The 15,557-nt window shown below is 38.5% G+C and overlaps 1 protein-coding gene across 10 annotated transcripts in view; it reads left to right on the top strand.

Annotated features, from left to right (window-relative positions):
- The window catches only part of LRCH3 (leucine rich repeats and calponin homology domain containing 3), a 94,875-nt gene that overhangs the window by 63,286 nt on the left and 16,032 nt on the right, over positions 1-15,557 (top strand). For 3 of the 10 annotated variants that reach the window (XM_030823053.1, XM_030823056.1, XM_030823052.1), the window contains exons 13-17: positions 1,659-1,718; positions 3,474-3,527; positions 7,676-7,747; positions 14,223-14,271; positions 14,923-15,030. In XM_030823053.1, the coding sequence (XP_030678913.1) occupies positions 1,659-1,718; positions 3,474-3,527; positions 7,676-7,747; positions 14,223-14,271; positions 14,923-15,030 (343 nt within the window). The remainder of the gene's footprint in view (positions 1-1,658; positions 1,719-3,473; positions 3,528-7,675; positions 7,748-14,222; positions 14,272-14,922; positions 15,031-15,557) is intronic. The other 7 variants (XM_030823059.1, XM_030823057.1, XM_030823058.1 and 4 more) reach the window with 5 other exon arrangements.

A 15,557-nucleotide genomic window follows, 5' to 3' on the forward strand; every position in this document is an offset into this window, starting at 1 on the left:
ATGCTTATTGTGTACTAGGCACTATTTTAAGTACATTATATATATTTACTCATTTAATTCTCCCAACAATCTCTTTAGGTACGATTTTTTCTTTTTATGAACAAGGAAACATGCTCAGAGAGAATAGCAGTTTACTAAGATTAAATACTCAGGAAGTGGCAGGATTAAAATCCTGTGATTAGAACAAGGCAGGTTGGCTCCGAAGCCTATTCTGTGAGCACAGTCTGTGCTGCCTCTCGGTAATAATGGTTAACACTGAATCTTAAGTGCTGTTCTATGTGTTTTGCATAAATTAACTCACTCAGTTTGCCTTCTGTAGAAGTCACACAGCCAGTAAGAGATAGTCAACTTGTAGAGAGTCTTGATTAAATGTCAAATTAGTGTTGGATCTTGATCTATTAAATAAAAGAGAACGCTGAGTTTCAAAGCAGGAAAAAACATGAGAAGAGAGAGACTTCTGAAAAACTAATTGACTTGCGTTAGAATTGGTTAGGAAGAAAGAGACTAGAAAGAGGAAAATGAAGAAGAAAGAAATTGCAATAGTTAGACTAGGGTGCAAAATAAGGCATAAAAACCAGATGGTTTCTCAGGGTCCTAAGGGTCGGCAGTATTGCACAGTGACAAGAGCCTAAATTCAGAAATATCTGAATTTGAATCCAGCTTTGCCACTCGCTGTGTGCTTGACTTTCAGAAAGTTACTGAGCCATTTTATGCCGTTAGGTTCCTCCTGTGTGTGATATTTAACTATTAAATATTAACTATCTCAGAATTATTATGGATATACCTAATGCTTAATACTAGTATGGTAGATGCTATATCCCCTATTACTATAATAAAATGGATTTGCTGAATTACCTATAAGAGAGATGGTGAATAAATCACAGATGGTGAATAAATCACTGAAGAGGGTGAAAAAAAAGAAGCTCCCAAAGCAAGGTTTGGAGGCTGAAAGAATGGTTTCAAACGAGGGTCTAGCATTGTGGAAAGAACGCAGGCTCTGCAGTCGGAAGGCAGGCCCAAACCAGTGATGCTGCTTACAAACTTGGAGACGTTGCAGGTGCCGCATAGCCTCTCTCCTCGATTTTCTCATCTCTAAATGAATGTGATGATGATATTTTATCTCACACAGTAGAAGAATCACTGAAATACTGTGTGCACAGTGACATACAGTAGAGCACGTTGTAAAGCAGGGACCACACCAATGCTATACTGTTATTGTTAGATTATTAGACATCACACGTTGGAGAAAATAGCCAGTTAGTATGGGACATTGTGAGTTTGTTTTTGAATGTGTCAAATAGGAGGTGGAGTGGGGTTTCCAAGTAGAGAGTTTGCATAGACAGTTGAAAACACAAACCTGAGATTTGCTTCTAGCTAAAGTTATTAGCATTCGAGTGACACTAAAGCCATTAGAGGGAGAGAATAAGTTCATCGAGTAAGAGGTCAATATTCTGATTGTAAATGTGTTTGTGTACATATATGTATAGTTTTTAAAATTTCTAAGTAAACATTTTCTAACTAGTAAATCTAGAAAAATGCTATATGCAAGAGGTAAAAAAAATTAATGTGAATGATTATTTTAGTAAACAGAATTTGTTATTTGCAGCGTTCCAGGCTCTAACCAACTTCCTTTTTTGGGGGGTTTTGGGGTTATATAGCAAAAAGCATCACAAAGTCCACAAAAACAGCACCCGCTCCTAGATGGCGTAGATGGCGAGGTAAGTTGATGTAACCTCCTTTTCTTTGGAGTTGATTATTTTTGCAATGGAAATGAGATGTTTACATGTAATTATCATGTTTTCAGTGCTCAGAATATTGCCATTTTCTTTTTCCCCCTCACAAAATTCTCCTTATGAGGGAGATGATACAAGCCAAGGAGTTTGCTAGAATCTATAGATCAAGGCTTTTTTCAGCTATACACATCCATCTAGAGATGATACTTCCCTCCTTGACCCCCACCAGAGGCACCGTCCCCCTCTCCTCCACTTTTGAAGCGTTGTGTGTAGAGTCCTGGGAGCTTTACCTGGTACAGGTAAATGGAGTGGCTACTAAACAAAGACTCTTACACAGGATTTCAGATTCAGTGCCATCAATGATAACACTTATTTTATAATATCAAATAGTACATTTTTCTTACAGATTAACAGAAAATAAATCACTTAACCTTTTAAAAATCTACACACCTATTCTGTTAAAATGAAGCTTACTAAATGTTTTTATTGTAGTCGATTTTCTCATTAACCATTATCCCTTTAAAAACCTTCTAGTTTTTTCTTTTTCTTTTTTTTTTTTTTGAGACAGAGTCTCACTTTGTCACCCAGGCTGGAGTGCAGTGGCACGATATTGGTGCACTGCAACCTCCGACTCCTGGGTTCAAGTGATTCTCCTGCTTCAGCCTCCCGAGTAGCTGGGACTACAGGTGTGCACCACCACGCCCGGCTAATTTTTGTATTTTCAGTGGAGACGGGGTTTCACTGTGTTGGTCAGGCTGGTCTCGAACTCCTGACCTCATAATCCACCTGCCTCGGCCTCCCAAAGTGCTGGAATTACAGGCGTGAGCCACTGCGCCTGGCCCAGTTTTTTTCAACTTAAGATCATTACCTCCTTGAAAAATGCATAAAAGCGTTGTTTCATGTGAATTTTGACTTTGCTTTTTCATAAAATAAGTTATTTGAAAACCTAACACATGGGGCTTTACAAGCAACAATTTTCAGTGTTTTTAAAGCACAGGAGTTTCTGGTATGGAAAAGTGTATTGTTTGAAATGTTTTCAATTGTCCATTATAAAGGGTTTAAAAACTTTTATCAGACATAGAAGTACTTCTGTTGTGTGAGGTTAGAACATTATATATTTGTATAATACCTCAAAGATTGGCTCCAGCATATGTTCACTTGCCTTTTCTTCACCTGGTAATAATTCTAACACATTTTTGACAACCAAAGTTTGATAAATTTAATGTGTGTTTTCTTTTTTATCCCAATATTTCCTTCTTGATGATTGTTTTCAAGTAATTCATTCTCAAGAAAACTAAAGCTCCACAGGACAATAACAAACAGTTCTAAAAATTGTAATTGTACTTTTCATTTTGCTTAAGAAAGAAAATGAAGAGATAGTTGGACTAGAAATTATGACTCTGGGCTTCTTGTTTGTCACTGGCTCACTAAATGACTACAGGTTCTTTGTGTTATTGTTACATCTCTCCAGCTTTCTCTTCCCTCCTTGCTTTGTAAGGTTTTAGGCAATAAGATCGTATTTGAAGTTTTTTAAACTCTGGGAGAAGATCAGTACTCAGAACCAACTTACTATTATAATGCATGAATACTCAGAACCAACTTACTATTATAATGCATGAATTCCACATGACTGTGAATGTGGTCCCCTCTATGTCAGCATCTTCAAAAGTATTCGTGAAATGCGTCACATGTGTGCGTAGTTTGTTTTTGACATTGCTTCATTTTTCTCCACCTCTCCAGTGCCCCTTCCCATCCAGAAGGTCTCAGCACACTGATGATAGTGCCTTGTTAGTGGTAAGAGTTTTGCACAAAACGGAGTTTTACATTTCTGTGTTTAGAGATTAAAGGATAGCTATTGTACTTTTTATTCAGAAACCATCTAAATACCATAAAACATGATGAGCATCATTACTAAATGCTTTATGAAGAACTAAACCATTTTCCCACATGACCATTTGTGATTGACCCAGTGTTTCAAAGTTTGTCAGTGCCACCAAAAGGAAGACGTCTGCATTAAGAACCACATTGGCTGTGTGTGCTGGGAACAGAGGCATAACATGATGTTCATGTTTTAAATGTGTCTAATTCCAGGAGCACTTACTTATGAATCATTAATTTGGCTCATGGGTCATGTGTGTTAAGGTGACTCATGACACTGATTGCACAGCTGTATATTTGGCATCCAATTTTATGATGTATTTTCAGCTACTGAAAATCCTTCACTTTGGTTTAAATACTTACAGCTCAAGATCATTCCTTCATGTTCACTTTTTAAACCCAAGGAAATATTAACTGCTGATCGTGTTTAACACTGGTTTACTTTTATTGCCTGTTTCATCAGCGCAAAATGAGTATAAGATGGAAGGTTTATTCAAAGTCTTATTAGCCTTGCGAAAGAATTCTAACCACTTCTAGAATTTCTTTCCCATCATGTTTTATGTGATTGTTTTCATAGTAGTACGTTCAGAAGTCTAGTATCTACAGTGCTAGTAACCGCTGCCAGGGTGCACCCTGCTGCGTGAGCTGCATGCTTCAGCATGACATTCCTGTTACATCAACTTCCATGGGCAGTTCACATTGCTGTGTATTCTGCAATCCTCATTTCCCTTGAGATGGATAAAGCACCTTTTAACTGGGCAGTCTTCTAGGTGAATACAATCATCACACTCTAGAGTTTTAGTTTAAGTGAATTGGCCTAAGAAGCGAATAGTAAGTTAAAAATGTAGACAAATATTGAGAGCCTCCGATGATCCAAACACGTAAAAAAATTATCTCATTTACTCCTCACAGCGACCTTAAGAGTGAAGGTTAAACTTACCACCTTTTTACAAATGAGTACTGAGGCCCAGAATGTAACTTGTCCAAGGTCACATAGATAGTAAGTGCAAGGCTGGTAATCCACATCTGTCTGCCTGATGGGAGAACCTGCATTAAACACCATACTGAAACTGAAAACCGTTTAGGAAACTGAAGGTTCAATAACACATGTAATAAGTGGTATAAGTCTGAGTGCCAAGACTTTTTTGTCAACAAAACAGTGGAATTTAGAAAAACAACAATGGCAAAATCCCCTTAGTGTGTAACTTGAAATTCCCTTCAGCCGTTTGTCAAAACACATTCACTGAAGTTTTAGTTATCAGTATTCCTGTCTGATCCTCCAAATTAGATAGCCTTTAAAAGCAAGGAATTTCTTCTAAGTTCGATGACCTTTAAAAGCACATCTCATATTTGTCTGCCAAATAGTATCCAACCAACACTGTGCAAAAAGAGTTGTATTTTAAATAAAACTTCATATTATCAAAACTGTGCTTCAGAAGGCTCCTGTTGCTTAGAGTGAAATCTGAACGTGGCCTCGAAGCTCCTTCGTGCTCTACTGCCTCCCTCTCCAGTCTCCTCTCTGGGCTTGTGCTGTACCAGCATTGTTTCCAACTCTTCAAATATCATAAGCCCTTTCCCATCTCAGACCTTTGCAAATGCTGTTTCTTTTACATAGAATGCCTTTCCCTCCCTGCATATACCCCTGGATTAATTCCTACTCATCTATCAGGTATTTGTTTAAATGTCCCATCTTTAACATGACTTTTCTGCAGCCCACTACCCTTGAATCAGCCCACAGTTTGACAGTTAAATAAACTGACAGGAGCTCCAGTACATTTGATGAAGAGGAGGCCCAGGAAGTATACATAGTGTGTTACTGTTGTCACAGTAATTTTTTTTATCATGGTAGTTTTATTTGGGTGTTTATTATTTTTATTTTTTAATTTAATTTTACTTTATTTTTTATTTTTATTTATTTATTTAATTATTTTGAGACAGAGTCTCCCTCTGTTGCCGAGGCTGGAGTGCAGTGGCATGAGCATGGTTCCTTGAAGCATCAGCCTCTTGAGTAGCTGGGACTACAGATGCATGTACCACATGTGGCTAATTTTTTAATTTTTTTGTAGAGTCAGGGTCTCACTGTGTTGCCCAGGCTGGTCTCTAACTCCAGGGCTCAAGCAGTCCTCCTGCCCCAGCCTCCCAAAGTGCTGAGATTACAGGCATGAGCCACCATGCCCAGCTTGTTTATTCTTTTATTATCTCTTTTGTGTTGGACTACTAGACTATAAGCTTCATGAACACAAGGATATTCTATTTTGTCTTAATATAACTTAATACACGCCATCCCTACCACAGTTCCTGGGATATATTAGGTGCTCAGTAAATATTTCCTGAATGAACATATAATCTTTTTTTTTTTTTTTTTTTTTGAGACGGAGTCTGGCTCTGTCGCCCAGGCTGGAGTGCAGTGGCGCAATCTCGGCTCACTGCAAGCTCCGCCTCCCGGGTTCAAGCCATTCTCCTGCCTCAGCCACCCAAGTAGCTGGGACTACAGGCGCCTGCCACCTCGCCCGGCTAATTTTTTGTATTTTTAGTAGAGATGGGGTTTCACTGTGTTAGCCAGGATGGTCTCGATCTCCTGACCTCGTGATCCGCCCGCCTCGGCCTCCCAAAGTGCTGGGATTACAGGCGTGAGCCACCGCGCCCGGCCTGAATGAACATATAAATTCTGTGCATCTACTGATTATTAAATTGTTTCATGGTGAAAAGGTCTGATGAACGATATCGTAAGGTAAATGCTGAATTTGATTTAAAGACCTTGAAACTTAGGATTTGAAATAAAGATTTATAACAGCTAATATCAGTTACACTGACATTCTCTTCGGGCTACCCCTCAAGCTCCTGTTGCGTTCGTCTATATGAGGCTCATCTTACCTCTTCTTCTCCACTCCTAGTTCTCCTTTTTATATTTGACATTGGCAGTAGTTCCAGTACCTTTGATTAAAAAGCAGGCCCAGGAAATGTAAACCCCAGAACCACACACAGTGTATTACCATTGCCACAGTTTTGCTCTTTGGTATATTTTTATCTTCATTATTTGCTGCCTTAAGATAGATTTTGTGATACATGTAATACGTGCTTCTTTTGTCAAACAAAAATATGTTAATTCTCATTAAAAATACAGTTGTATTTATTTTATTGACCATATACATACCTTTTCCTAAACACCCATTTGTTTTCTTGTTCATTTATCTCATAGTTTAGAAATTTATGGTCCTAGTTTAAATTTTTAAAAATTACTTATAAAGACTTCACTATTTTTAAGCTCTTGGCATTTTGTTGTTTTAATAGGTAAAACCTTATCCAGGGCTCTTTGTGAAAGTATTGTCTTCTCTGATTTCCACTCTCCATGTGGCAAATGAGAAAAATTGTCATGTTTTGAGCACCTCTTACCTGTAATCAAAATTCTATATAATAAATACTTTAAATTTTTTTCTTTTTAACTGACAATAATTATATATATGTACAATCTCACTATATCTCTAGTACATCTGACCAGTTGTTATGTTGGTTGGTGAAAGATAAAGGATTCGAAGAAAAGGGAAATTCCACCTTCCCCTCTTATAGTCATTAGGAATTTCACAGAGGCAGAGATGAAATGCTGGTTCCTCCTTCCGGTTGATGCAGAATCCTCACGTCCTAATTATAACATATCTAATTTGGATTAATGTTGAAAAAATACCGTTTTTATTCATGCCAGTTCTGCTTGGTTAAAATCCCCCATCACAGGAACAGGACTCATTAGTTTCAAGGCTACTATGCTAAAAATGTTGATATTGTTTTATTTCTGCATAAAATTATTTTTCATAAATCATGCCTTTCATTTCTTGATTAATGCGGCATGAGGTATTGAGACTATCCTGAATTATACAAGTGGAAAAACTGTGTCCATGGGTTTTTGTCCCCCAAATATTCTCCTCTTGCCCTGTCAGTAGCTTAGGAAACCATTTGAAAGATTGTCAGTGACCTTTCTTTTTCTCATTTCACTAGTCAGATCTGCCTGCCTGACGTTTGCTAACATAAATGCTGCCTTCTGTTTCTTCTCTTTCTCATTTGAAATGTAGTCGCTGTCAGGGTTGAATCACGTGGGCTGTGCTGCTACCCTGCCTCATTCTTCTGCCTTCACGCCTCTTAAGGTATCTCTTGTTATTGTAATTCACCAGGAAGTTTGGGGAGGAGGTGGATATAAGGTCTTGAATTTTTCGGCGAATTGATCTAACAATCTGAAATACAGGATCGCATAAATACACCTGTTTATGAAACTATTTGCTTAACATTGATTTCCCTTGAAATTTTTTGAAAGTTTTATGATGCTAGAGATAGTCATGGAGCTCACATTAATTCTTTGTATTCAGATTCTGTTTGATGTGTCATTCTGATTTTTTTTATCAAAGGTGTTTTTCTTGTGAGTTATTATTTCACTTTGGTTAGTATATAATATTGAATTAACTCTGTTGTCTAATGTGCATGCAAAATAATTTGAGTCCAAAAAAACTATCACTACCAAAACCTTCTACAGTAGGGGTCAACCAACTATGGCCCCTAGGCCACTTGTTTTTATAAATAAAGCTTTATTTTTATATAGCCAGTCCCTTTTGTTTATGCATTGCCTATGGCTGCTTGCACAGTAAACAGCTGAGGTGGAATAATTGTGACCAAGATTATATACCTACAAGCCTAAAATATGTACAGTCTGGCCCTATAAGAAAAAAAATCGCAAACCCCTGCTTTTTATCAGCAATAAGGTCAAAAGAGATGATACATTCCACCTTCTGGAAAAATTTAATCTAGACTAAAAATTAAGAACCTGTAGTATTTTATTTTTTGAAGGCCTCTAGGAGTGGTAATTCCATATTTGTTGTCACTGGATATGTACAAAATGATCAACAATTCTCACTGTCAAGAAGACCTTTGTCTAACTTAGAACTGTCCTGCTATGGTTTATACTTCTTTTCTTTCCAGAGTGGAGATTTTCTAGTTATTTAGCATTTTTTAATGTAAGAATCCTTTTTTTTTTTTTTTACACAAAATACAATTTTTTTAATGTAAGAATTTAAAAACAATTACGATGCCATCCTTAGCTTCTTCCTAAATAAACTCAGATCCTTTTACATGCCTTTCCCAGACTGTTAATCTTTAATGAATTTTCACAAGTTCTGTGCCCTCCATCTGGCTTCATGGTCCACAACTAGAAATATATCCCTCGTTAGAGCTTGCTCATTTAGGGTGATTTTTAAATTTTTGGTCTTCATTTTGCTCAGTATCCACTGCAATTCTCAAATGTTTTAGTTATACCTCTTTTATGTGTTGAGACAGGGTCTTGCTCTGTCTCCCAGGTTGGATCCTCCCATCCTAGCCTCCTGAGTAGCTGGGAATACAGATGTGCACCACCATGCCTGGCTAATTTTTTAAGTTTTTATAGAGACAAGGTCTCACTATATTGCCCAGGCTGATCTCAAACTCCTGGGCTCAAGAGATCATCCTGCCTCAGCCTCCCAAAGTGCTCGGTGTCAGCCACTGCGCCCAACCTCCTTCAACTTCTAAACGACAGTTATTTTCCATGTGTTGTATTCTTTATTTTTTCCTGAATATTTAATTTTGCTGTTTGAATATTTTTACTTGTCTCCTGTACCAGAATACTTTCAAATTGTTGCACTGAGCCAGGCACACTGGCTCACACCGGTCATCCCAGTGTTGGTAGCCCAAGCGGGGGGGAATACAGTTGAGGCCAGGAACTCAAGGCTGCAGTGAGCTGTGACCACACCACTGTACCCCAGCCTGGGACAGTGCAAGACTGTGTCTCTAAAAACATTAAAACCGAATTCTTGTATCATGCCCTTTTTTTTTTTTTAGTTTTTAATTTTTGTGGGTACATAGTGTGTATATGGGGTTCATGAGGTGTTTTGATATAGGTATACAGTGCATAATAATTATATCAGGTAAATGGGCTATCCATCATCTCAAGCATTTATCCTTTGTGTTACAAACAATCCAATTGTACTCCTTTAGTTATTTTTAAATGTACAATTAAATTATTGACTATGATGACCATTTTGTACTATCAAATGCTGGATCTTATTCTTTTTATTTTTTTTGGACCCATTAACTATCCCCATTTCCTTCCACCACCCTCCCACTACCCTTCCCAGCCTCTGGTAACCCTCAGTTTATTCTGTCTGCATTGTGTTTTTTCAAATGCTGACCCCAGCTTTTTTTTTTTTTTTTTTTTTGAGACGGAGTTTTGCTCTTGTTGCCCAGGTTAGAGTGCAACGGCATGATCTCGGCTCACTGCAACCTCTGCCTCCTGGGTTTAAAGCGATTCTCCTGCCTCAGCCTCCCGAGTAGCTAGGATTACAGGTGCCCGCCACCAAGCCCGGCTAATAACCTCAACCTTATAACCACTGTAAATCTGAGGAACCTCCTCTGGTTATTGTTGAACATGCCCTACATACTTGGATGCCTCCTGAAAAAACTTTATAATTCTCTTCCATGTTAGTCCTTTGCTAGCTTTTCTCAACTGGGGTCCTTATTGGAACAACACAGAAAATGATTTCAGCAACTTTCTTTCAAAATGATCTCAAGGAAGGTCCATAACTGGCACCATTCTAGATTTATGGGAGAGAAGTTAATTTGTTGTACTCCATGAACACCTTCGGGCATTGTGGCTTATTCAGAGTCATAACTGAGAGTTGTTTTGACTGTGCCAAAAGTTGTGTGGTCCAGACAGACCACAGTGTCTTGTTCTACAGTGACTGTCATGTGAGATTAAATATAAAACTTCACTAGATTTAAGATAGATAAGCCTTTTTTTTCTATCTGACCTGCTGTACTGTCAAATGATTATTTTAAAAGATTTATTCTTTATTTTTTAGTCTTTCTATTACTTTTACAGCAATTATACATTATACTTATGAGTTTATTTCTTTTATTGCTTAGCCAGGCTTAAAAGTTGAGTTTATATCAGTTTCTGGGTTTTTTTTCTTTCCATTGCCTAAATTCTCTAGTGGGAGATTATTTCTTAACCTTTTTTTTGCTCTCCAGTTTTCCAAGAGTTCCCAAATGTAGTTAATGGCCTCACAGTGATTTAAGCTAATGATTTTAGTATCCTAGAATGCAAGTCACTTAGATTTATAGCTTTAATAAAAATACATTTCAGAAACCATTTTTACAAGTCTCCTCTCTTCTGGCTTTGTTTTCATCATACCCAGTTGTGTATTATCTGTCGCTCAGGCTGGAGTGCAGTGGTGAGATCTCGGCTCACTACAAACCTCTGCCTCCCAGTTTCAAGTGATTCTCCTGCCTCAGCCTCCCGAGTAGCTGCGATTACAGGCACCCGCCACCACGCCCAGCTAATTTTTGTATTTTTAGTAGAGATGGGATTTTACTGTGTTGGCCAGGCTGGTTTCAAACTCCTGACCTCAGGCAGTCCGCCCACCTCTGCCTCCCAAAGTGTTGGGATTACAGGTATGAGCCACTGCGCCCGGCCTGTTGCTGTTTCAAACCAAAGGAGAGAACGTTCGCTGCCCTTCATTGTTGTTTCAGCTCTTCTTTCTCATCTCATAAAGTTGCCTGTTAACTTTCTCCTTTTATTCCTTAATACTTTTACATTTCTAGTCTACGTCCTGTTAATAAGTGTTTTTAAAATTTTTGAAAATATTTTTCCCCCATGTCTAGAATAATCTCTACCTTGAATGTTTCTCTTTTTGTATTATTGGTCCTTGAACATGTCTTTGTTTAACCAACTTTCTACTTATTCACAGCCCTTGAAAATAAACATAGTCTTTTATTTCCTTGTAAAGATACCTGGCTTTTGCCTCATGTGCTTGTTCATTCCTTTTACCAGTTTCTGTTACTCTTGTTTGAATTAAATTTCTTATTTAAATTTCCATTTTTTCTCAACACCCAGAACTTAGTTTACTTGCATCTGTGAACCCAATGAACATGTCTTTTCCACTTAAGATGTGAACACACTGCCTTACTCACGAGCTCAGCTCACCCAGAACTTAGTTTACTTGCATCTATAAACCTGACGAACATGTCTTTTCCACTTAAGATGTGAACACACTGCCTTACTCACCAGCTCAGCTCACTGTTTAAATCTTAGTTCTCAACCTGTGATATCAGACTCGGGAATTGTTACCAGAAAATTGTCTCCAGGTGAGTCTGGAGAATTTTCTCAACATATGGCCTTGGTTTGTTTGTTTATTTATTTATTTATTTATTTATTTTTAGCAGTTAAAATTATTTGTCATCATTTATCTGACCCAACTCTAAGTAGCAATGTAAGAGTTCTGAAAATGTTGAAACCAATGGTGGCGAAAGTATGGGAGCAGATCTGTATGTTTGTGTTAGTTTTAGAGTCATGTCCAGAAATGTGCCTTAGTTGTATCATAAAGTTATAATATATTTAGATTATATTTCAAGGCAATTAGATGTCAAGGCCTAAAAAACTATTAATGTTATTCTAGCTTTTCTTTGATTTATTTATTTATTTTGAGACGGAGTCTCGCTCCGTCACCCAGGCTGGAGTGCAGTGGCGCCATCTCGGCTCACTACAACCTCCGCCTCCATGTTCAAGTGATTCTCCTGCCTCAGCCTCCCAAGTAGCTGGGACTACAGGCGCCCGCCACCATGCCCAGCTAATTTTTTTATTTTTAGTAGAGACGGGGTTTCACCATGTTGGCCAGGCTGGTCTCAATCTCTTGACCATGTGATCCACCCACCTCAGCCTCCCAAAGTGCTGGGATTACAGATGTGACCCATCGCGCCCGGCCTATTCTAGCTTTTCTTAATTGTACTCCCCTGCCAAGTCTTCAACATCTTAACCTAGTCAACCAACATTTCTTTGTAAATTAGCTTAACTACCTTTCCCTTTCTTTAGGTAAGCTTTGTAACTGTTTAGCTAGTTCTTCCTCCTTTTTACAGTTCTTTTGGTCAATGAATTGAAAATGTCTTGGACTCAAATACTAGTGTAGACAATATATCTATCATCTCTTAAACATCTTCTTTCCTAACCGAAATTAGGAAACCTATATTACTTTTTAAAAATATTAAATTTTATTCTCCAGAGAAAAAAGTACTTTAAAAACTATTATGGAGAAATACTATTAGAAAATAAAATGTTGCTTTTTCTTTCTCATATATTTCCCAGTAACATTTTCTGTCTTAGGATGATCATTTTTCATAATCTTAGGAAGAGCTTGTTAAATAATGGACTGTCTTTATATAAACACAACTAGGCCGGGCGCGGTGGCTCATGCCCATAATCCCAGCTCTTTGGGAGGTCGAGGCAGGTGGATCACCTGACGGTTGAGAGTTTGAGACCAGCCTGACCAACATGGAGAAACCCTGTCTCTACTAAAAATACAAAATTAGCCCGGTGTGGTGGCACATGCTTGTAATCCCAGCTACTCGGGAGGCTGAGGCAGGAGAATCACTTGAACCCGAAAGGCAGAGGTTGTAGTGAGCCGAGATTGCTCCACTGCACTCTAGCCTGGGCAACAAGAGCAAGACTCCATCTCAAAAAAAAAAAAAAAGAAAAGAAAAACCAGGCGTGGTGGCTCATGCCTGTAATCCCAGCACTTTGGGAGGCCGAGGCAGGCGAATCACCTGAGGTTGAGAGTTCGAGAACAGCCTGACTAACATGGAGAAACCCCATCTCTACTAAAAATACAAAAAAATTAGCTGAGTATGGTGGTGCATGCCTGTAATCCCAGCTACTTGGGAAGCTGAGGCAGGAGAATTGCTTGAACCCAGGAGGCGGAGGTTGTGGTGAGCTGAGATCGTCCCATTGCACTCCAGCCTAGGCGATAAGAGCTAAACTCCATCTCAAAAAAAAAAAACTTGGGTTTTAAAAATAAAGAATTAATTCATTTCATCAAATCCTCATTTCTTTTTCTTCTTCTTCTTTTTCTTTTTAAAGAGGGCGTCAGGCCAGGCACGGTAGCTCATGCCTATAATCCAGCACTTTGGGAGGCTAAGGCGGGTGCATCGCTTGAGCTCAGGAGGTTGGGACTAACCTGGCTAACATGGCAAGACCCTGTCTTTACAAAAAATGCAAAAATTAACTGGGCATGGTGATGTGCGCCTATAGTCTCAACTACTTGGGAGGCTGAGGTAGAAGGATCACCTGAGCCTGGGAGATCATGCCATTGCAATCTAGCCTGGGCGACAAGAGTGAGACCCTGTCTCAAAAAAAGAGAGAGGGAGAGGGAGAGTCTCCCTCTGTCACCCAGGCTGGAGTGCAGTGGCACAATCATAGCTCACTGCAGTCTTTAATTCCTAGGCTCAAGCAACCCTCCCTCCTCAGCCTCTACAGGAGCACACCACCATGCCTGAGCGATTTTGTAAATGTTTTGTAGAGACAGGGTCTCGCTCTGTTGCCTAGGCTGGTCTCAACTCCTGCTCTCAGGTGATCCTCCCACCTCAGCCTCCCAGAGTACTGGGATTACAGGCATGAGCCGCTGCACCTGGCCCAAATTCTCATCTCTAGACTTAATCATGAAAGAGAGTTACTTGCTTTTTTGTCTTTTATAATTTCAAAATTACCATAAAAGTAGAAAGTATTTCTTCTTGAATAACAATTATTGATACATGTCTGTTTCTCCACAGAGTGATGACAGACCTAATGCTCTATTAAGTTCACCTACAACAGAAACAGGTAATAGACACAAAGGTGCAATTAACCACATCAAGATTATAATTCTTTACTTTTTTTATTTAAAAAATAATAATAAATAGAGACAAGCCCTTTCTGTGTTGACCAGGGTGGTCTCAAACTCCTGGGCTCAAGGGATCCTCCTGCCTTGTTCTCCCAAAGTGCTGGGATTACAGATGTAAGCCACAGCACCAGGCTAAGATTATAATTTTTTACCAAGATTTTCCTAAATTACTTGTTAGAGAGCTGTGGCTGCTTTTTCTGAGATAGCAGTCAGATACAGAATTGGAAAGCACTGGGTTTTTTTTTTTTCCCATTTTTAAATTAAATTGGTTGCTCAGCTAGTCAGCCATTTGACATGAATAAGTGAACAACAGCCGTAGGTCTGCAGGAGACTGTTCAATATGTTAACATTCATTCCGCCTTTATTGATACACCAAAAATAACATGCCAGTGTAAAATACATACAAGCAGTCCTCCTGCTTTCATGATTATTTTCTGTACCAGACTTTTCATTATTAAATAGAATTATCATTTTATATCATTGCCATGTTTAATTTTATTTTTTACTTGCTACTTTTGTAACTTGTATGTCTGCCATTATATTTTCTTTTCATCTCCTTTAATCTCATTTTATTTTTCATGCTAATTTAGTTCATCATTCCCCTGCATATTCTTTCCCTGCTGCTATCCAGAGAAATCAGCCTCAGCGCCCTGAAAGCTTCCTTTTCCGAGCAGGTGTCAGGGCAGACACCAACAAAGGTAGGTGGTGGTGATTTTAAAAGCCAGGGGCGAGGGGAGGTTTACACAATGATGCTAGCTGTTAGATGGATGCTTTTAAACTTCTACATATAGTATAAAACAAAGCTATCAGCTTGGCAAAAGCATGTGTCTGTGATCTCACTGATATTAAAGCAGGAAAATCTTATCTGAATTTGTCTGGATTAGAAAGTTTCTTAGTACCACCTAAAAGCAGGTTATAGAGTGTTTGAACAAATAAAATGCTCTTTCAAGGCTTTAGAGAATGTTCTTTGTCTTGGTAATGAACTCTTTTTCTCATTTTTCTATCGATAAAAGCTATTTTCTTAAAACAATAATTTTTTAAAAATCTACTTAAAGTCTCATGTTCTTTTAGTTAATAATGACAAATTTCTCCCTGGTCCCCAAAGAAGTTACCTGGGAGTGGAAACAAACATTTCAAGTCTAAAATAACAACTTTTGTCATGGTGGTGTGTGCCTGTGGTCCAGCTACTTGGGAAGCTGGCAGGGAGGATTGCTTGAGCCCAGGA

Source organism: Nomascus leucogenys, chromosome 11 (genome assembly GCF_006542625.1).
Source record: "Nomascus leucogenys isolate Asia chromosome 11, Asia_NLE_v1, whole genome shotgun sequence".
In the NCBI taxonomy this organism is placed as follows: Eukaryota; Metazoa; Chordata; class Mammalia; order Primates; family Hylobatidae; genus Nomascus; species Nomascus leucogenys.